At 41.4% G+C, this 23,758-nt stretch overlaps 1 protein-coding gene across 1 annotated transcript in view; it reads left to right on the top strand.

The window, feature by feature from the left end:
* Positions 1-23,758, top strand: part of LOC126092874 (opioid-binding protein/cell adhesion molecule-like) — a gene marked incomplete at its 5' end in the record, with an annotated part of 627,358 nt that overhangs the window by 466,491 nt on the left and 137,109 nt on the right. The window contains one exon of the mRNA XM_049908605.1: positions 893-1,061. Within this exon, the coding sequence (XP_049764562.1) occupies positions 893-1,061 (169 nt within the window). The remainder of the gene's footprint in view (positions 1-892; positions 1,062-23,758) is intronic.

Genomic DNA, 23,758 nt, shown 5'->3' on the forward strand with positions numbered 1-23,758 from the left:
GTGATATAGTTGTTCATTTCCCACTGTTGGTGGGTGAAATGTGACTACTTTCTGTCTTGCAGGCGTGTGAGTGTGTTCCAAGCTATCTTCACATGTTGCAGTTGATCAGGTAGAACAGTGAGAGTATGAACTGTTTCTGTTGCCTGTGACGTGCAGTTGAACACTTACCACTGTATGATGTTAACCGTGACTGCTGTCCATGTTGCCACGTAATAAGCTATGAATCTGTATCTGTATCATACCTCCTGTGCATGTTGCAGGTGATAAACTATGAGCAAATGGTTCAAATGGCTCTGAGCACTATGGGACTTAACTGCTGAGATAAACTATGAGTCCGAGAGTGTGCTCCATGTTTGCTGCCCACGTTCAGATGATCAGTTACCGGTGTATGACTATGAAGCATGTCTGCTGGCCACGAAATGAAATGTCGTGTGGCGAGGGCCTCCAGTCAGACAGAAGAGTCGCTTTGTGCAAGTCTTCTTAGCTGATGCTATTCTGCGAATTGCGTGTGCACGAGGATGATACCACGAAGACAACACACAGTACCCGAGAGGACAAAATCTCCGACCCAAATGGAAGTCGGACCTGGGCCCCTCGCATGGCATTCTGCCATGCTGACCGTATTGCAGGTGATCAATTACGATTGTGTGATTATGAACCATGTCTGCCATCCGAGTTACAGGTGACTGTCAGCGATTGTGTGAGTGTGAGTCGTGTGTGCTGTCTGTGTTGCTCGCAGAGTCTGCCGCTGTGTGAGGGTGCACACTGTCTGCTCTCCAGCTTTACAGGTGAAGCGTACGAGTGCGTGAGTTTCACCCGTGCCAGCTGCCCAAGTTCAGATGACCAGTCGAGACTGTGTGATTGTGAACCGTGCCTCCTGACCTCATTACAGGTGATCAGCTACGACTCCCCGCGTGGCGGCGTCAGCGTGGCCACGGACAAGGGCCCCGTCACGACGACGCGGCTGCTGGTGCAGCGCGCCAACGCGGCCGACGCCGGCAACTACTCGTGCCGGCCCAGCAACGCTCGCGCCGACACCATCACCGTGCACGTGCTCGACGGTACGTGCCGCACCACCCACCCACATCGCTATTACTCCAGTACTGCTTTTCCACACCCGCACACCACCCCCAATGTACACTACTGGCCATTAGAATTGCTGCACCAATAAGAAATGGAGATGATAAACGGGTATTCATTGGACAAATATATTATACTAGAACTGACATGAGATTACATTTTGACACAATTTGGGTGCATAGATCCTGAGAAATCAGTACCCAGAACAACCACCTCTGGCCGTTAGAACGGCCTTGATACGCCTGAGCATTGAGTCAAACAGAGCTTGGATGGCGCGTACGATACCACAGTTCATCAACGGTAGTGACTGGCGTATTGTGACGAGCCAGTTGCTCGGCCACCATTGACCAGTCGTTTCCAATTGGTGAGGGATCTGGAGAATGTCCTGGCCAGGGCAGCAGTCGAACATATTCTGTATCCAGAAAGGCCAGTATAGGACCTGCAACATGCGATCGTGCATTATCCTGCTGAAATGTGGGGTTTCGCAGGGACAGAATGAAGGGTAGAGCTAAGGGTCTTAACACATCTGAAATGTAACGTCCACTGTTCAAAGTGCCGTCAATGCCAACAATAGGTGACCGAGACGTGTAACCAATGGCACCCCATACCATCACGCCGGGTGATACGCCAGAATGGCGATGACGAATACACAGAACCTGGATTCATCCGAAAAAATGACGTTTTGCCATTCCTGCAACCAGGCACGTCGTTGAGTACACCATCACAGGCGCTCCTGTCTGTGATGCAGCGTCAAGGGTACCCGCAGCCATAGTTTCCGAGTTGATAGTTCATACTGCTGCAAAAGTCGTCCTACTGTTCGTGCAGATGGTTGTTGTCTTGCAAACGTCCCAATCTGTTGACTCAGGTATCGAGACGTGGCTGCACGATCCGTTTCAGCCATGAGGATAAGATGCCAGTCATCTCGACTGCTAGTGATACGAGGCCGTTGGGATCCAGCACGGCGTTCCGTATTACCCTCTTGAACCCACCGATTCCATATTCTGCTAACAGTCATTGGATCTCGACCGACGCGAGCAGCAGTGTCGCGATACGGTAAATCGCAATCGCGTTAGGCTACAATCCGACCTTTATCAAAGTCGGAAAAGTGATGGTACGCATTTCTCCTCCTTACACGAGGCATCACAACAACGTTTCACCAGGCAACGCCAGTTAACTGCTGTTTGTGTATCAGTAATCGGTTGGAAACTTTCCTCATGTCAACACGTTGTAGGTGTCGCTACCGGCGTCAACCTTGTGTGAATGCTCTGAAATGCTAATCATTTGCATATCATAGCATCTTCTTCCTGTCGGTTCAATTTCGCGTCTGTAGCACGATCTTCGTGGTGTAGCAGTTTTAATGGCCAGTAGTGTAGTTTTCAGTTTCCATCAATGTAAATTGTTTTCAAAAATTATTCAGTTTAACTCATTGTATTCAATTCGTAACATATCTAAAGCGTGCTGCAAATCGGGGTTCCATTGCATTCTACAAATCACTTTGTTTCCAGAAGGAAGCATTCACTCTGCAGCACAAAGTTCCCTGTTATGAAACATACCCTATAGGTTAAAACTGTTTGCCTTGCGAAGATATTGAACCCCAATGTTACCTGTTGTGGACAATGCTCGTACTGAAGAGTTATCCATAACTTTCTCTCACTTTGCAAACTCGGCAGAAGTTGTTCTACTTGCTGAATTTGCAGAACAGACGTTAATGACAAAGGACTTATCCACAATTTTTGGGACTGCGAAACTTTCCCTTTTCGTTTTCGAGTTCCACATTGTTTGTCATTACTATTTACTTAGAACATGTTGATGACTAATTGCGGCGTGTTTTTTCATTCGAGAGAATTGAATAAAAAGTCAGCTTTGTGTTTGGATTGAATAATTCCTAATTTATCGAACACTTCTTCTACTTTCTAACAGGGATGGGGGGGGGGGGGGGGGGAGGCGGATGATTCATGCGTAAAATAAATTTTTGTGTGTACACAGAGGTTGGTTTAGGACATTTTTTGTTAAGTACGAGTGTGAATCATCAAATTCACGAGGATCTGCGAACAACATACACTGAAATCATTACATGAACAGTGTCACCAGGATTTTTATTGGCAAACACGTCAAGTGAAGAGACTGCCCACTTCACTTCTCTGTCCTCTTCTGGGATTCTGTGCTATGCGGCGTGAGATCGATAACACAGAGGACTGACGGAGCACATAAAAAAATTTTCATAAAGGGCATCTTGTTTTCTGCTATCGGCAGAGAGCGAGAGAGAGACAGAGGAGACAGACAGACACAGAGAGAGAGAAAGAGAGAGAGAGAGCGTGGATACGATACGATACGCGAGCCGATGTGTCAGTCATTAAAACTGAGCGTTTTCGTTGAAGCGATGACTTTTCAGAAAATTTCAGTCACCAACTTCCTTCTTCGAGTGCGAAAATATTTTGTTGATGTCACCTTACACAGGGAGGAAGTCATAAAATAAGAGAAATGAGAGATGTTAGAACATGAATGGAAATGTGTAATAGTACGTACGTTTCTCCTACGCGCTGCTCGAGAGTTGTACGGAAGAGAAATAATCTGAAGAGGGTTCGATGCACCCACTGCTAGGCACGTAAGTGTGAGTTGCAAAGTAGTTATCCAGACGTAGGTGTAGATGATGATATTGGCGAGCGATGCTGTTGCATACAGCAATACTGCAACGATAGAATGGTTTACCAAAGTGCAAGAAGACTGTCAACTGTTCGATGTTTCGTGGAAGGATTTGCAGCCGACGCGGAACGTTAAATACATGTATTGTTTTGAGCATAAATGTGGCAAAGACCCGTTATGATTTGATTACACAATTAATGAACAGTCACTAAAAAGATTCTTATTCATAATATATCTGGGATTACGACTAATGGGCAACAATGGATAACTGCTTGCGGGAGGGACAGCTATAAAACTAAGGTTCATTGAAAGATCTGTCACGAAATATAGCCCACCCATGAAGGAAGTATCTTATAAAACCACCGTTCGACACGCAATTTAAAATTATTCGTCAGTGTGGGACCCTTACCAGGTGGGCTTTGAAGAGGAAATAAAATAAATACAACGAACAGCAATGTGTTGCATCACTAGTTCTTTAGTAAGCGCGAGAATGTTATAGACACCCTCACCGAACTGCAGTGGTAGCCACAGCACGAAAGGCGTTGTGCATTGTGGTGAGATTTACCGTCCAAATTCCGAGTGCGTATGTGAATAACAGAGTGAACCATCGTATTACATGTGCTACATGTACCTCGCCAGAAGACCAAGAAGATTAAAATTAGTGACATACGAGCTCACAGGGAGACTTACCTGTTATCGTTATTTCCGCGCACCATTTTAAAGTAGAACAGAAAGGGGGCTAGTGAGGGTGACATTTGAAGCACCCTCTGCCACACGCTGTAAAGAGCGTGTGATGTATAGTTACAGAAGTAGGCGCAGAATGTACTGAACGACTAGCGAGAATCGAGCGGCAGCAATTCTCGAATCAAGAACATCCAAAAATTAAATTAAAAGTAGAAGGATATGCTTGAGATTTGATCTTGAGTATAAATAATCTGAAAACTAGAATGAAAGAACAACAATAGTTTTATTTAAATGAACTACAAGTTTTATGAAAAATAGAAAATTATGTTTTAAGTATTTTGTTTTAAATAAATAACAATCGTTCATAAGAACAGAAAAATTGAGAATTATTTCTACGAAACATGTTTGGAGTGCTATACAACGGGCAACCCATGCACGAACAGGCTATATTGTGCAAATAATCCGATAAATGTCACTCGAATCTACGATATCTCTAAACGCTTCTGCTACAGTTACACGATGCTGATAGGGTCGGAATCGTGTGGCGGCGATGATCATTGAGATAATGGACGAAAACATATGAATTTTTAAAACTTTTTGGCATTTCATTGATATCGAACTGTTACATATAAAATGTCAAACCAAAAACTCTTTCAGGCGTCCATACTTTAAATTTTATTTTACTTTGTTACCATTTTCGGTGTTGCACTACGCTATCTGACCGACGTGTAGGAAGAAGCCCACCTCTCCTTCAATCGAAACAGGAGCAAGCAGCAGTAACTAGTATCATAGATTTCCTTTTAACAACGCCACCACTTCATCCTTCATGTCCATCGGTGGGCCTGAAGATGGCGTAAACTAACGCCGAAACTGGTAGCAAAATAAAACAAAATTTGGAGATGTAGACAGCTGAGAGTGTTTTTAATTTGACGCATTGTACTATAAAAAGATGTACCTACAAAGACATGTTACATATAATGTTCAAATCAAAAATGGTTCAAATGGCTCTGAGCATTATGGGACTTAACTGCTGAGGTCATCAGTCCCCTAGAACTTAGAACTACTTAAACGTAACTAACCTAAGGACATCACAAACGTCCATGCCCGAGGCAGGATTCGAACCTGCGACAGCAGCGATCACGCGGTTCCAGACTGTAGCGCCTAGAACCACTCGGCCGCTCCGGTCGGCTCATATAATGTTCAGAGAGTCATTTATTTATCTTCCTGGTTCTCTGAAACCCACAAAGTGTTATACACGCGAAAATGTCTGTATCGCATGATACAATTCTAAGCTACAGCTCCACTCGCGAACGAATCTTCTTTCTAGTCCATCCGAGAAAGAAAGTATTAGTTCTTCTGGGGACAATTAACGTAAGTGCGTTTTTCCATCAACAGATGAATAATTTGCAAAGAAGCTACATGTCTGCACTACCATATTCTAATGAATCGAAGATGCTAGTTTTACTTATCAAAATTAGGAGTATGAAAATACTAAATGAAAAGCTACAGGGTCAACTCGAACTGCACTCCCAAGTTTCGGAAGTTGTTCAGGGATATTTTGTGGGGAAAGTGGAATAAGGAGCCCGTTGTTTCTAGCGACTTGTTACAGAGTAACTGAACTTAATTTCTTACTCCCATCTACCTACGTACTTGCACTGAACTGAAAACATCTGCACTACAGTGCTAACGTGGACGGAATGCGATGTTTGTCTTGTTTGGAATACGAGTTTTTCGCACTATATGAATTACACTGAGGCACTACGATAAACATTGTATTCCACACCACAATACTGATGAAGTACTTCCTATTTGCTCTTCTCCCTCGAGCACACATTCAGTACTCCTCGATTTTATCTTGGATTTGTTTTTCCGGCTATGTTAGTTTACCTTAACTGCTACACAGCAGTACGTACACATATATTAGCTCAAAACAGGCGTAGCCAGGAATTCAGACAATCATTGTCACTTTACACTTGAACGGAAGAAAATGTGATATGCAGAATTTACAACTGTGTTATTCAGTTAAAGAACGAAGCAGAAAAGCGTGTCTGTTCTGGTTGATGTTACTGGAATCTTAGCAGAGAGCAGCACACGGCACAGGTTGAACTCCTAAGTCATTTCAATTTAGAATACCAAACCTGTCTGCCGTTTTTGACTTGATAATAACGTGCTTGTTTTGTAGTGACGTGCAGCTATTATCTCTTCCACTTATCATTCGGAATCATCAGTATCTTGACTCAAACGTATCGTTTTTGCCTGCAGTAACGGCTGCAATAGCCCTCATTGCTCAACATTGGTTAGGACGGGCTCTTTACTGAGTAACGTGTAAGATTGTAGACTCTGATCGGCGGCCACTAGACCGTGAATAAATTTTACTGCCTTGGAGAACTCCAATGGAACCTTATGAGGGGCCATAAAAACTGGCATCCATATGCAAACCTCTTCTAAATAATTTGTTATGTTATAGACGCCAGTACATGCGCGTGATGCAGATGGAATAAAAAAGTGACACCGGAAAACAAATGGTACCTCTGTTTCTCGCTTTTCCCACTGCAGCGCGTTTAGCTTCTGCCGCGAGCGTCGTTATTATTTGATTATGCTCGTTTGACAATCGAAATTACCCTGTGTAGCCCAGAGCTGCTAAAATACCTGACAACCGGCATATTACGCTACGAGAAGCAGTGCCCCGAAGTCAATTAAACGCAAAATATTTAATAAAGTCGTTCCGTTCGCGTAACTGCTTTCAAAATGTTTTCGCATCCCAGTTAGAATCGACTAAATATTCCGCAACGAATAATTAACAGAGTGTAATAATTTCTTTATGAACTTGTTTATTTTTCATTTTGTACACCTGGCGCTTTGTTTCCTGTTTCTTTCTATAAAATGCTCTCTCAAAAGCGATAGAGGAACACGAGTATTAGCACAGATGGAAGTTACGGTATTCTCGTGTATGGTGCGTATAAGGCTATCTGCTACGATATTTATGAATAATATTCATAATGACACCAATTTATGACGAACAAACATAACAAATTCATATTAGCATGAGTACCTATCCCCAAATGACTTCCTGTGAGAAGGATTTTTGTTAAAACGAACAAAATTTTCATCTTAACATGAGATTATATAGCGTATTTTCACCTGACACATACAAACCCCTTGACAGCCAACCGAGCGAAGTATCGACAAGAATAGGCGTACTTTTGATGCCAGGCGGATTTCAGTGCTATCAACTTCAAAACAATGAAAAACAGCAGAAATGCGTGTACGACTTAGGCTCTCAGGTTTTCGTAAATTTAATTACATACGTAGATAGTTGATCTACAGGTTCTTATGGGTTAATATGCGAGTGTAAAATAATGTGACACAAATGGTTGTAACCTTTGACTGCGCTGACTTAGAATGGTAAAGTTTTTACATCGTCAAATGATCTTATACCTTAAAGTTTGACTTAAATTTCAACTTGATACTTCTTTCCATTCCTGAGAAAAGGGGGTGTTAATAAACGGCCGCATTTTTCGATTGCACGGACTTACAGACAAAAATTTTAACATCACCAAGGGACCGTTGACCGTACTCTTTGATATAAATTACATCTCGCTAACTACTCGCTGCTGAACAAAAGTGCCGTCTGTTTTAACTGGACATACTTAGAGGTTAAATTATTTACACAAACAAAGGACCGTAGACCCTGGTACTTGAGACAGATTTCGACTTGATACCGTCACCCGTTACTGAGAAAAACGGGTCTTAATTGATGGACACACAAACGGACAACATAATTATTTTATAAGGGTTCCGTTTTTATTGACTGAGGTACGGAACCATAAAAACCTGTCGCCTACCTTGGAGAAGGCATGGCTCTCATAACTGAAGGTATTACATTTACCATATTGCTGTGCATCCATGTCCGAAGAAACAGGCACTGCGGCGACTAGAGATGTTACGAAATACATGAAATGTTTTCACAATAGCGAATATGGACAATCTTCAGCTGTGTAATGCAATGACGACATTGAACATTTTTGCCCAACCGGGACTCGAAGCCGCATTTCCCGTCCGCGAATCTATATTTTATTGAAGACGTTAGAAGCTCAGGTTGTTGCTTAGACATATTTAAATTGTGAATTTGATCTTCGAGATCTCTTTCCGTCAGATTTATTTCGTAAATGAGTTACAATGGTATTGAAATATTGGGTCGGTGTATCTCCGCTGTATTCTGCACGATCGTCGTTGTATTCGTTTTAATTCACTGTCACACTACAGCGGGGAGTGGGTTACGAAATTCTTTATTGTGACATACAGTCGAATGGTAAATTGGCATAATAAAGCTTTTTTTTCTTTCTGACGTGACATTATCCACTTTTGGCAGATAAAAATAAGTCCGTTGTCTGGTTTTTTGGTTCCCTCAGAACAATGAGAACGGCGAAAGACACGTGATATGATGTGAAAATCCTGGCAGATTAAACCTGTGTTCCGGATGGAGACTCGAACTCGGGACCTTTGCCTTTCGCGGGCAAGTGCTCTACCAACTGAGCTACCCAAGCACGGCTCACGCGCCGTCCTCACAGCTTTACTTCTGCCAGTACGTGATATGATGCTTTTAAACAGCCTGTAAGCGGGATGCTACATATTTGTGTAAGGAAGGGAGCGGGGGGGAAGTCAGTTCTTGTCCTGTTCGCCAACTTTACACCTGACATTCCGCAGTATTTCCACGGATATAACAAAATGAATTCGCTCTCCTTGGACTGGTACGAGGGTCTTTTCTGTGCTGCATTAACACAAAGCATTCGCAAATTTTCACGAACTTAGAACAATAAGCAGTCGCTTCTAACAACTGTCGGAACTCTGCTGAGACGCAAGTGAGTTCACGTGTCCGTACTTGACTTATCGACAGTGCTGTAAAACCATCTTGAAAGCCGCTCGTAAAAGACTGTCTTTCACATCGTCGCAAGACATAAGTCGCTGGCGAGAACAGTGGCACACCCTGGACAAGTTTCGCCTTGTAGAGTGCCACAGTCTTTGCTGTATAGCTATGCTTCGCTCGAGTGGCCCACTTCACCAATCTACCTGACTCAGCATGAGAGTTTGAGCAACTTGTCCCAGTAGTCACTCGTGCTTCCAGGTGCATTGGCGCTAGATGCATTACTAGGTCGCTCTCTACACTATTTCGAGGACTTGGATGTTTAATTCTGTGACCACCTTCTGTTCTTCAACCGACAGGTGTTTACGGTGAGATCGGTGCCTGAATGCACACGTTAGCGTAATATTTCATTAATAAGTTTTCAGCTCTATAGGTCTAATGTCTTAGTGACCAAGGTTAAATCCGTTGTTTAGCGCGAAAAACTTGTTCAGTGACCAAGGATCAATATTCGTATTTTATTTATTCGTCCATGTAAATGTCACCTGGTACATGGTGATATCCCACTTATTCATTACTTCCGTAACAAATATTTGTCATTAATTTTTCTCTCTTTTTTGTGGTCTACCAGTCTGGCATTTGACCATGTGAGTACGAAAAAAAAACGCCTAAAACCACACTCAGATTGGTGGAGAAATCAGTTGACTGGTTTTATTTGAATTAAGTGTTTTCATTTAATTGCTCCCACAGCCTGCGTTCACTCGAAACAAATGAGTGAATAATATAATCCAAAACCGACTAAATTGCTTTCATTCGCTTGTTTCCATAGACTGGCTTTACTCGAAGTAATGAACGAATACTCCAACATATAATTAAAACTACAACGGAATGAGTCGTTTTTTTACAGCAACCGACTGATTCGATTATTTTCATTCAATTGTCCGCATTATTACGTCCAACCTGTGCCACGGAATCAATTTAGTCAGCACACTACAAGTTTTAAAAGGCAAGCCACTGTTATTGTATGAGAGGGAGTGAATAGCCGAACTATTCCCGTAGGTATATAAACAACGAAGGTCACCAGTAACAGTTTTTGAGACGTAGCAGTTAAACAGAAGGCGGAAACACACCAACGGCTACAACAGGCCACGTTTTATGCATTCCATGTGTTCAACGACAATTTCAACAAAATGTCTGACAATACAGGAAGCAGGATTCATAGATACTGCCCATTATATCACAGCAGGGAAAACAGGCCTCGTTAGCTGCGACTGTGCTTTCTGCAGCTCGCAAATGTTTATTGTAAACACGTGGTGTGCAGAGTGAATTAATTCAGTGGCACAGATTGAACATTCCTTGTATCACTGCTCATTCCCACGCTGCTCACAGTCGTCACTATTTCACATCCATCAGACTGACTAGTTAATATCTCATAGGTAACTCTGCAAGTAGAATGTGCCGTACTTTTTCTTCTTGTGTATTCGTGCGTCATATCCGCTTGTCCATAACTATACAACGGACCTTCAAGGTTTTTGAATCGATGATGAGGGTTTCGTGATGTTTTTAGAGTTGAATGCAGGTATCACATCAAACGCTCATTTCTGCTAGCTTGAAAAAGATCGTAGAGCCTGTACATCAATTCATAAGCCAATAAAATTCAGTTGGAAAAAGACTGACTAAAACAATTTTGGGACAAGATAATACCTAATCCATCTGTAATAAGACTGCTTAAAAAATGAATAAACGAAAGTATTTCGCAGACAGAGCTGAGACTTCTGTTACGTCATTATGCAACATATGTCTACGTAACAGCTACATAATTTGCTCAGTAGAAAGTGGTCTGACACAAGAGAAAAAAGAAATAAACGATTTCTGCCACTGATGTTCACCGTCTTCTACCTAACTGGTTAATAGAGAGAGCCACGGATCAGGTATAAATCTGGAAATCCAGAGTGATCCATATGTTTCCAGAACTGTCTACACTAAAAGCTGGGGTGGTTCCTTTGACAATGTCAGTCTTTCCCCAATTCAACCATCTCCATTGTTTCGAATAGCGCGTTATTGACGAGACGTTAAACAGTAATAGTTTGCCCTTGCTAAAAATCATGGTAATAAGACATAACTGTATCTCATATTTCCTATTAGGTAATACTTTCGTCAGTCTGGAAAAAATATCAGAGTGTGTTACACGGTATGATTGTAGTGGATGTGACGTGTTCATGCCTTCTTCCGACGTTTGGACTAACTTCCACAACCAATTAAAATGGAACCCTACAGTTACACCTAACCCTGGCTCGCTTAGTGGTATGTACGGCATCGACAGTAATAAATAAGAGAACAAATGAAGGGTCAGGTTAAGGTTGAACGTGAAATTTTTCGATATATATTATTATTAATATTATTATTAACATTTTATGGCCTTCATTGGACCACTCTAGCCAGATTTATGGAAAGAATTTTTCATTTCCCTGTCAGCCCAGTACTTCACTCTCTCGGATGGCATGCTTCTTTCCTCATCGGAAATCGCCCTTCCTATTGTCTGATTGTTTATTCTCGTTTGCAGTCTGATTTGTTTGTCTGTGAGCTACCTGATTTTGTCAGTTTTGTTTCTTAGGTCTTTCAAAATAATCTGTAGCTCATCCATATCTTCCTTGATTTCTGTAATCCACTTAATGTTGTAGTTACCATTCCACGATATTTCTGATTAGATGTCCGACAAATGAAATGCGCTTCTTCCTAATTGTACTCATTACCTGTTCTATTTCCTTGTAGACTGTTTCATTTGTAGCTACTCTCCAGTGTCCATCTTTCTGGTACGATTTGTTGATGCACGTTCTGATGATTCTTCTCTCTGTTTTGAATATTTTGGCTATTTGTTCAGTGTTAATTGTTTTGAAGATGGTTTCACTTGCGTATGTTATTTCTGGTTGAGTGACTGTTTTGTAGTGTTGTGATTTTGTTGCTATTGACAGGTACTTTTTGTTGTGACAGTCTTTTTTTTCTCCATTAATTGCTTTAGATCTCCTTCCATTCCTTTCGAAATGTCTTTTTCAATTGTCCTTCTCTGGCGCCCATGCCATTATACTTTGTGAAAAGAGTGTGTTTCTTTTTAATGGTATTATCTGAAATAACGCCCTTTCGAATTTATTTAAGTGAATGACCTTCTCCTGGCGATGAATACCTTTGTCTTTTCTTCAGACTGCTCTTTCGAATGTATGTGGTTAATAAAATACTACTGTTTAAAAAAAAAAGTTGGATTGCGGTTGTATCGAGAGTGTAATGTGATATACTGGATTATTTCATAATCAATATACAATACGTGGTCCATCGTTTAACACTCAGCCATAGACTCAGTCAGACTTTATGTAGCTGCAGTTAAAATTATTACGCTTCATCTCAACGCATTAGGAAATAGTTTTATTAATGTTCTTGCAGGACGAAAGCTACCATTGTAAGTGTAACCACAGGCACGTCGAACGACCAGTGTTGCTCTAAACCGGGATCATGGTAGAGGAGCTCGGGATATCTGAAGCTACTTAATTCCTATAAGCATTTTTATATCAGCTCAGTGCAGACGACAACTGAATGAAGTCTTTATTACGTATGAAAAAAGGTCATTTATCTCAGGGGTTAGGGAGTGATAATAAGCTGTGGATAGCCTCCATGGGATACAGTTCACCCCTGAACAGACGAGCTACGAGAGAAGACAAAGTTACGTTCCTGCGTTTCGGTGCGGGTGCGGGCTGTCTCGAGAAGTTTCGTCTCGCCTCGCTGGAGACGGCAGCGGACCAGCGGGCCGATGGGAGCAGTGCTCGCAAAAAAAATAAAAAAAAAGGGCGTATGAAAGCGGAGAGGTCCTTTGTCTCATCAGTCACGCCGTTACCGCCGGAAACTATGCCCGCTTGCTCCGCGCGGAATCACTGGCATGCGAACAACTCTCTCGCACTTGTGCAGCGGAAGCTGGGCCCCGTAGCCGTCTCCAAACAGAGGGAGAATCCTCTCTCTGAGTGGCTGACACACGTGAGTAAGGCGTACATTTTATTTACGATGACGAAGATCAGGGCAAGTTGATGACTGAGGTAAGGTAACTAATGTCTTAGTTTCAATCATAATATTGGGTGCATTGTTTAAATGAGGATGTGAATAGTGTTACCTTGTTCTAAACAACGAAAGGAAGTTTCTTACGGCCATTGTGTGTGCAGTAAAACTAAAACGGTCTATGAGCAATATTAATGGTTATTCGCTGCATAGGAGGCGGATATCCAGAATCATTACAGTAGGTGACACTCGTTGCTGTATGTACCACAATCTTTTCATTTCCCGCCTTTCGGGTTACAGAAGGGCAGGTCTGCAAGTCGATCAACAAGTAATTAAGCATCACTATCAACACAAACAACGAAACTTCCTGGCTGATTAAAAGTGTGTGGTGGACCGAGACTCGAACTCAGGACGCCTTCCCCTGCAGTTGAATGAGAGGCTTACAAACGCTGACGTAAACCACGGCATGATCTGGAGGTCTTCCTGAAACTTGCTGCAGTTCTCTCGAGTTGCGGCCTCTGGTGTCCACTGGCAACATCCGAAGAAGCTTGAAAGAACTACGGACCATCCCTAGGGCCATTTGTCTGCGGCGTGAGTAGTATTGTTTCAGTGACGTGCAATACGCAAATACTTTACTCCCAGAAAGTACTACCACATCAGAAAATTTGCTAGTTACATTTCCAACAATATACTTCTGGGTGCTTGACCGTGTCATGCTGTAGTATAACTACCGATGTTCTGACTGCAACTGCAGGGAATTATCATCAAAGTGACTACTTGTCGTCCTGAATTTCCTCTTAAAGTATCTTACTGAGATCACATGTCTCTAGTTCAGAGTAAGTGAGGGTCGCATTCTATGTGTTGATTCGATGTCAGGAACGAGAATAACAATCGAGTGTACTCGTCTAGTAATTGTATTGCCACGTATCTGACCATATCCAAGAACATTTAAACATAAATAAGAACAGACAAGGTGACAGGGGTAAAAGTCAAGGTATTGTGATCATTGGTACCTGATTTAGTGTGTTAGTTGTTTTCCCTCTGTATCTGTCTTCCCTCAAACAGATCACATAATTTACTACCTGATGTGTCCTGCAAGATCGTAAGTGCACCGTTAAGTGGACTACGCCTGTCAGTACAGACTAACCGTTTTGAATCCAAACGTCCACATTTCAACACCTGACCTGCTGTCCAGGTTAAAATAAGCATTAATGCCTTGTTCTTGACACACGTTCTTGTAGGCAGTAACCAACATAAAAAACATGCGGCACCAAATAGCTATGATTGTTAGTCTGCAAATGAAATAAATACTGATGCAATTTTGTTGAGTAAACTGTTATCAGTCACCAATAAAAATATGTGCACTTTTTCCACTAATACCTTGTACAGTAAAACAATGTCATTACTTTAAAAATGTTGTAATGTGGCCCAGTGTGCCACCAACGGCTAGTTCCTATCTATATCTATATTTGGGATAAAGCAACTAAATCACAGATACGTTTAATCAAGCAGGGAATGGCAATGCCACACCCCCTGAAAATAGTAATGTAAGAGCTCGGCAGGCGAAGCTTTGTCGTTTTGTAGCGTGACTTACCATACATTTACCAAACTGATTCTATTGTACAGCAGTAACTCTTCACAGACATCTTACTCAGCCAGAAATAACTTAAAAATGTGGACAAGCACTAATCATAAAATCTTTATCTGTTATTATTCCAGAAAGGTGTGGAATGGGAAGGTTAGCTGACAAAGTTAATGAAAATAGACTTTTCAAATAAACTTCTTATCTATCTGAATAATTATCATGACGGACGCTCACACATATTAACAGATCTTGAACCATGAGTTACACTTAATAAAGTCACATTCTCCTCTATTCCTGAATCGATAATTACAGAAAAAATAGTGGAAATATACAGGGTGATTCAAAAAGAATACCACAACTTTAAAAAAGTGTATTTAATGAATGAAACATAATATAACCTTCTGTTATACATCATTACAAAGAGTATTTAAAAAGGTTTTTTTCACTCAAAAACAAGTTCAGAGATTTTCAATATGGCCCCCTCCAGACACTCGAGCAGTATCAACCCGATACTCCAACTCGTTCCACACTCTCTGTAGCATATCAGGCGTAACAGTTTGGATAGCTGCTGTTATTTCTCGTTTCAAATCATCAATGGTGGCTGGGAGAGGTGGCCGAAACACCATATCCTTAACATACCCCCATAAGAAAAAATCGCAGGGGGTAAAAATCAGGGCTTCTTGGAGGCCAGTGATGAAGTGCTCTGTCACGGGCTGCCTGGCGGCCGATCCATCGCCTCGGGTAGTTGACGTTCAGGTAGTTACGGACAGATAAGTGCCAATGTGGTGGCGCTCCATCCTGATGAAATATGAATTGTTGTGCTTCTTGTTCGAGCTGAGGGAACAGCCAATTCTCTAACATCTCCAGATACTGTAGTCCAGTTACGGTAGCACCTTCGAAGAAAAAGGGACCAAAAACTTTATTGGCTGAAATGGCACAGAAAACGTTCACCTTAGGCGAGTCACGTTCATACGGACATTGTGACGGTTGACTTTCCCGTTAGTGTGGAAAGTTGCTTCATCACTAAACACAATCTTTGAAACGAAAGATTCATCAGTTTCCATTTGAGCAAGGATAAAATCACAGAAATCGATTCTTTTAATCTTATCAGCTGCAGACAGTGCTTGAACCAATTTCAGACGATAAGGTTTCATAACTAACTTTTTTCGTAGGACTCTCCATAGAGTTGATTGTGGAATTTGCAGCTCTCTGCTAGCTCTGCGAGTCGATTTTCCTGGGCTGTGAACAAATGCTTGCGGGATGCGTGCTACATTTTCATCACTCGTTCTCGGCCGTCCAGATCTTTTCCCTTTGCACAAACACCCATCCTCTGTAAACTGTTTATACCAACGTTTAATACACTACCTATCAGGAGGTTTAACACCATACTTCGTTCGAAATGCACGCTGAACAACTGTCGTCGATTCACTTCTGCCGTACTCAATAACACAAAAAGCTTTCTGTTGAGCGGTCGCCATTTTAGCATCAACTGACGCTGACGCCTAGTCAACAGCGCCTCAAGCGAACAAATGCACAACTAAATGAAACTTTATAGCTCCCTTAATTCGCCGACAGATAGTGCTTAGCTCTGCCTTTTGTCGTTGCAGAGTTTTAAATTCCTAAAGTTGTGGTATTCTTTTTGAATCACCCTGTAAATTAACAATCTGTTTGGTGTATGAAGCAACAATTTAGTAGCTCCCGACTGAGGGGTTGGACATGAGATGGGAACGAAGCAACATCTTAGTAACTCCTGACTAAAGGGTGGAAGATGAGATGGGAACGTTTTCCAAATGCTACTTATCGATCTCAGTCTAGTAGTCACTCTGTTACACAGTTCGTAGGAAAACCTAATCAGGCACGCTGCCTGTGCATAATACATCAAACCCCGAGGAAAACGACACCAACTTATCGTGTAGCGCTGAAGAGAATAAAAGATAGGAGCGACAAGCGCTTATCGTAATCAGTTCGTAAATATAACCCTCTCTCTCCCTGAAGATATAATAGTGTAGCCTATGTAATTATCATTTCCAGTGTAATGCACTACTTCTATTCAAGTGAGTGGCAGCAGAATTATCAGACCACAGATTACAAAGAGTCTCTTCCGGCTGTACACTACGTGCCCGTACAAACTCACAATAAAGGGCACTTCATACGTAAAACGGTTCCGCGCTAATTCGCGATAATAGGCGCTGAATTACATAGTGAGACAGCTTAGGGCTGTCCACATCTGACCACCGCACCGCCTGTCCTTCTTCCTTTCATATTTTACGTGCTCGCGAGGCGCGAACACGCCATAGCCGTTCACTGGCCGAAATGCTGACACCAAGGACCACAAGTCTAACTTAATTACTTTCCATGTAGCATAAATAAGTATTGAAATTGACCAACGTGCGAGCGAAAAATAAAGACAAAGAGCTTTCACATAATACGAAAAGTATTTCATCCAAAGGAAGGGATTTTTTTCTATTTTCTTCTCAAATGGGCCAACTAAAGAACACGTACCAATTTCAATTCCTTATTCATTGTTCTTTTATTTCCTTCCAGTACTCTGTCATCTGTTCACTATGATTTTGCTTTCTGTCATCTTATCACTTGTAATGGTTCTTTATTTGCGAAACCAGTACCACCCGCAAACCCTATTTTTCGATACCGTAGATCAATGAACATTTTTCTACGTAATGTCTCATATTTTTCACTCTATTCAAATCTGGTTTCATTTTTATATGTATGTACGTGGATATTTTGAGATGTTGAAATCGATATAATATCTAGTGTGAATATCTTTGTACTTATTGTTATCTTTGATTCTGGCTTGTGACTTTTGGCGCTGAAGCGTAGAGAGTAGACAAGTTTTTGTGTTGGGTATGAAGAGTCTTGACTTTGTGTTAAAATGAAAAGGTGAGTCTGAGTTGTGGACAATGAAAAATGGGAGTTTTATTAAGAGCAGTATGATGAAGTAATATTTTGAACATGCGAAAGTATAAAACGTTTAGTAAGTGTGAATTTTTGTAAAAAGTGAGCGTCAAGAATTATTTTCAAGTATGAAGCACATTGCAATGAAAGACGTAAATCATCAAATTAATCCTGAAACATCGTCTTCGTAAGTTCTTCAAGTCGGCATAATTAACATCCGAGTGCCTATCGCACCAACAGCGACAGTCACGCTACCTAGACAACATATTTAATTACGAGCCAAAGCCAGAGCGAGATCGACGTTGGACTGCAAATACAGGATAAATGATACTATTGTTAAATTTCTTCAGTAACTGTAATCCATTGATGTAGCAATACCTGCCACTTTAAAGACCTTTTAGTTGCGCAATAAAAAGATCATACTTTGAGTGTACGACGTGATAATTTTTGAACTAATTAACCGTTAGTGAAGGTATTGTTTTACACTCCAGACCAGATTTCTTCACTATCCTACCTTTGAATTCTTCCATATTCAACAGTTCTCCCCTATATTGTTCTTTGCAAGTTGTATCTTAAGTTTCTATATTATTTTTTTCGAAATCCTTCCTTAATTCGTGGATTCAACTTGTTGACTTCTTATCTCCCAAGTATTTCAATACCTTTTTGGTTAATCTACTGTCTTGCATTCGGTATAAATATAAAAAAAAAATACTATTCTTCCTTTCGTCATTATGTCTGATATCCCTTCTATTTTTCGGTAAATTATATCATTACCTCGTAAATGCAAACACAACAAACCTCCACCCTGCCTTTCAGTGAGATGTCGCGTGACATCACTGCAGTCGCATATGCCGTGGTTGGACCCGTGTACACTACACTGTACAGAGCGTCTGGCTAATAACCGTCCCTAAAGTAGTAGATGTGTAAAAGTTCGTTGTGTCACTAACGTGCAAACAGCTGCTCAAACTGCTACTGTGGATACAGTGCTATGCGCCAGAGTCATACGCCGAACACGGTCTTCTTTCCTTTCGGTAGTGCCACGTGGCCATCGGATGACCGGTCTTCTTGCGACCGAACATCCTCGTGACTACCGCTGCCAGCAATCAGGTGCAGTGGCTACCTTCCAGCCAATCTTTCTGGTCAGTGTATATAACCAGGTAGTCAGTGTATATAACTAGGAATCTCGGCACTTGTCTTCAATAATAGTATCCGAAATATCTATAATGTTATACCATGATGACGTGGTCACATACGACGAGTAATTGCAATGAAACGGTCCCCACTCAGGGAAGCTGATGCTCTGATACGACTTCTTTCGTAAACAAGGTTACGTAAGACAACATGGTTACAATGCCAGAAATAATGGCAATGATAGAACACACCAAGCGGGTAATTGTTCAATCCTCATTCGTGATGAATGGCGGTTTAACTCCCGATTTTCAAAAAATGGTTCAAATGGCTCTGAGCACTATGGGACTTAACATCTATGGTCAACAGTCCCCTAAAACTTAGAACTACTTAAACCTAACTAACCTAAGGACAGCACACAACACCCAGCCATCACAAGGCAGAGAAAATCCCTGACCCCGCCGGGAATCGAACCCGGGAACCCGGGCGTAGGAAGCGAGAACGCTACCGCACGACCACGAGATGCGGGCGATTTTCATTCCACATGGATCCCACAAATCTACTACAACAACAGCGATAACGCTGCTCTGAGAAGGACGCTTTTTCTTTCCGTTTCTCCCGTCCCAGCTTCGCTTTCATCTGTAATGGCCACTTCGTCGACGGATGCTCGTACCCTAATCTTTCACCTTTCTCCCGATTCAAGAATCAATATACAGAAAAACGCTGTGAAATCAGCTAAGATATCAGCTACGTCAACTAAAGAGCCCTCGTTTCTGGATGAGTAACGAAAACTACATCGTGAGAATTAAAGCAAATTAGGCAAAGTTTTCTCTTGTGGAGAGGAGTTAGAATGATGCCTCTGACGCAGATAACTTTGAGACATACTGGTTCATTGCATTTTTATACAAAATACGGTGTGAATGGATTGTTCCGCAGATTGGAACTCAAAGAAATAACTCACGGAGTGATTAATATTATAATATTATTATATTTTATTGGTGTTTTGCCCTTAAAGAGCGCATTTGGACTAAACTACATGGCCAGTTCCTTTTGCTGCCTTCCTTGCTGCCCAAACGTCCCTCATTCGCTCGCTGTGTTTCTGTTTCCGGTCCTCTGTCCATGCTTCTTGTCCGCTTTGTGTCTTCGGCTTCATCTTGATTGCCTTTTTGGTTGCCCATATTTCTTTCATTTTCTGGCTGTGATCTTGCTTGCGTTCTTCGGTACATTTTACGCCTTTTCGTTTGTCACAATGTATCTCGTATAGTTTACTTTTCTTAATGATGTTTCTTAATTTTATTCTGTCGTTTATTGTGTCTGCTGTTATGTTGAGTTGGTTCAGGTCGTTTTCTACATCTGCCACCCATTTTTTGTTTCTAGCGGTTACCCAGTCAAAGATCTGTCTGGTCAGCCTGTGTGATGGCATTCTGTATAGGTGTCCATAGAATTGTAGTCTGCGTTTTCTAATCTTTTCTGTGATTGTCTCCGTATGTTTGTACAGTTCCTCTGTAGGTTTCTTGATCCATATTCCATTGTTGTTAGTTGCGCCAAATATTTTCCTAAGTATTTTCCGTTCTACTTTTTCTAATTGTCTGATACGTGTATGCCCTAGGATTAGTGTGGTCTTTGCTGCATATAGTGCCTCGGGAAGCACCACCGTGTCGTAATGGCGTAATTTGGCTTTTTGTGAGATAGACTTCTTGTTGTAACGATTCCGCACTACTTTGTATGCCTTGTCCAGTTTAGTCTTTCTTTCTTCGTTTGAGTCTCTGTTATGTCCACTCATTTGTAGTGTTTCACCGAGGTATTTGAAGTTTGCCGTTTTGTAAATCGTGCCATACCTTGTGTTCAGAGATGAGAGTTTCTTTGTGTTCATAAACTGTCTTTCCGTAAGAGATCTGTAGTCCAGTTTTGGAAGCGATTTCGTGCAGTTTTTCAATAGCGTCTTTTGTTTTCTTTATACCTTTCGCCAAATCGTCTGCAAAAGCCAGGCATTTAATCTGTAGGTTTCCTAATGTTATCCCCTGTTGTGATGTTTCCCATGCATTTATGACCTTATCTAACACCAGATTGAAAAGGAGAGGTGAGAGGCCATCGCCTTGTCTGACACCTGTGCGAATTTCAAAGGGCTCTGATAGTTCCCCACAGAACTTTACTTTGGAGGTCGTGTTGGTTAAAGTTTGCTCTATGATAGCCCGTGTTTTGTTGTCTACTTTGTACTCTGCTAGAATTTTGAAGAGAGTCTTCCGGTCGATAGAGTCGTACGCCTTTTTGAAATCAACAAAGGTAATGATCAGGTTCTGTTTGTGTTGTAAAATCATTTTCAGGTTCCAAATTTGTTCCGCACAAGACCGCCCTTTACGGAAGCCTGCTTGGTATTCCCCAATCAAGTGGTCGGTCTGGCATTCTAGTCTGTTCAGTAAAGCTTTAGAGAGGGTCTTGTATGTGACCGGTAGTAGGGATATTCCTGTGTAGTTGTTCGTGTCAGTCTTGTCACCTTTTTTGTGTAGTCGGTGTATCAGGGCAGTTTTCCAGTCGTCAGGAATTTTCATGGTTTTCCAGATGTTTTCCAAGATCCTGTGGATGTCTTTGGTGAGTTCTGGGTCTTGTAACTTCCAGATTTCCACGATGATGCCATCTTCTCCTGGTGCTCTACGATTCTTGAGTGACTTGATTATTTCTTTAACTTCATCTAGAGTTGGAGGTTCACTATCTGGATTGTATGTGCTCGTTTCTGTCATCATTTCTTCCATAGTGGGGTCCGTGTTGAGCAGTTTTTCAAAGTACTTTGCCAGAATGTCACAATTTTTTTTGGTATTGGTTTCTAGGGTTCCATCCTGTCTTCTGAAGCACAAGTTGGGTGGTTGATACCCAGTCACATTTTCTCTGAACGTTCTGTAGAAGTTTATTGTATTGTTCTTCATGAAGTCCGATTCGATCTCTGTCAGTCGCCGTTTGTCATACTGTCGGTTTTCACTGCGAATGATTTTGGTTCATTGCTTCTGTGTTTTCAAGAAGTTCATCCAATTCTCTTGGGATTTATGGCTACTAAATTTTTTCCATGCACTGATTCGTTGGTCAATAGCTTGGTCACATGTGTGGTTCCACCAACGGTGTTTCCGTGTGCGTGGTGCTTATACTAGTTTCATGGCCTCTCGGATTCTTCGTGAAAGTTGTGTCCAGTCTGTCGTTTTCTCCATTTTAATTTTGTGTAATATTTGTGTCTGGTTTAAAGTAACGTATTCTGGATCTGGTCTAACAATTTTTTTCTTCTGGAGCTTTTTCTTCGGCAAAAGACGAATCCTGATCAGTAGTAGGTGGTGTTCTGAGTCGAAGTAGCCTTTACGGGCGTCTATGTTCAAAATTTCTTTTTGTCAGTCTTTCTGGACTATTACGTGGTCGATTTGTAGTTCTTGCTTTCCGCTGGGGAATTTCCATGTGGTAAGTTTTCGTGTTGGTTTCTTGAATTTTGTTGACATAATGGCGAGGTCGTGGCTTTTGCAAAAGGCTATCAGATGTTTTCCGTTTTTGTTGATGTCCTTGTGTGGAGTATGTTTTCCTGTGATATGTCTGTATACCTTTTCTTTTCCGAGTTTAGCGTTGAAGTCTCCCAGTAATATTTTGACTCTATGTGCAGGAATTTTTCTGAGAGTTTCTTCCATTGTCGTCCAGAAGTCATCAATTTCGTCCGGGTTTTCCCTGTTGTTATCATTAGTCGGTGCATGTGCGTTGATTATTGTGCAGGATTTATTGGCTGAATTCACTGTGATGGTGCTGATTCTTTCGTTTGGTGACGAAAAGTCGATTATGCTGTCCGTGATGGACCTGTGTACAGCAAATCCTGTGCCAAAAAGCCTTAGGTTTTTCAGTTGTCTCGATGGTTTTCCTTTGTATATTCTGAAATTCTCCGTGTTGAAATGGTCTTCGTCTGTGAATCGTGTTTCTTGCAGTGCACATATTTTGATTTGAAATTTTTCGAGAGTGTCTGTCAGTTGTTTCATCTTTCCTTTCTTCATCAGTGTGTTAACGTTGAGTATGCCGACGTAGTGTTTGCGTTTGGTCTTGAGGGAGTTTGGGAAGCTCCGATTCTTCTCATGATGTCCGTGAGCCCCCGGAATCCGATGCTCACGGCGATCCCAGTCTATTGACTGGGGCCCAGGGTAATGAGATTTTTCTCGTTGTACCATCATGATGTTTAGTAGTCGGATGTATGGCATGCTGCCGACTATATATATATATATATATATATATATATATATATATATATATATGCATGCCATACATGCCGACTATATATATATATATATATATATATATATATATATATATATATATATATATGCATGCCATACATCCGACTACTAAACATCATGATGGTACAACGAGAAAAATCTCATTACCCTGGGCCCCAGTCAATAGACTGGGATCGTCGTGAGCATCGGATTCTATATATATATATCTTTTTGTTCCGTCATACAAACCGCTAAATAAGTAACCTTTCCAGGGCAGCTTGAACATAAAATACACAACACTTAAAACAGTTACATGTGATGAGGTAAAACACGAAAGAAAAAGAAGGTGATGTAATCGATATAACACCTAATAAAAGACGAAAGGAAAAGAAAGTGATGTGATGAATATAACTTCTATCTAAATCATGGAAGCAATGACAATAACATAAGAACAGGTACAAAATAAAACTTTATTTATAAATTTATAACAAAACTATTTCCAACGAAATTAATATGAAAACAAGGTTCTTAGTCAGAGTAGAAAAGGAATAAGTTGAATTAAAGAGAAATTGTAAGGCAAGGAAGAAAATCGATTAC

The sequence above is a fragment of the Schistocerca cancellata genome, chromosome 7 (assembly GCF_023864275.1).
Source record: "Schistocerca cancellata isolate TAMUIC-IGC-003103 chromosome 7, iqSchCanc2.1, whole genome shotgun sequence".
In the NCBI taxonomy this organism is placed as follows: Eukaryota; Metazoa; Arthropoda; class Insecta; order Orthoptera; family Acrididae; genus Schistocerca; species Schistocerca cancellata.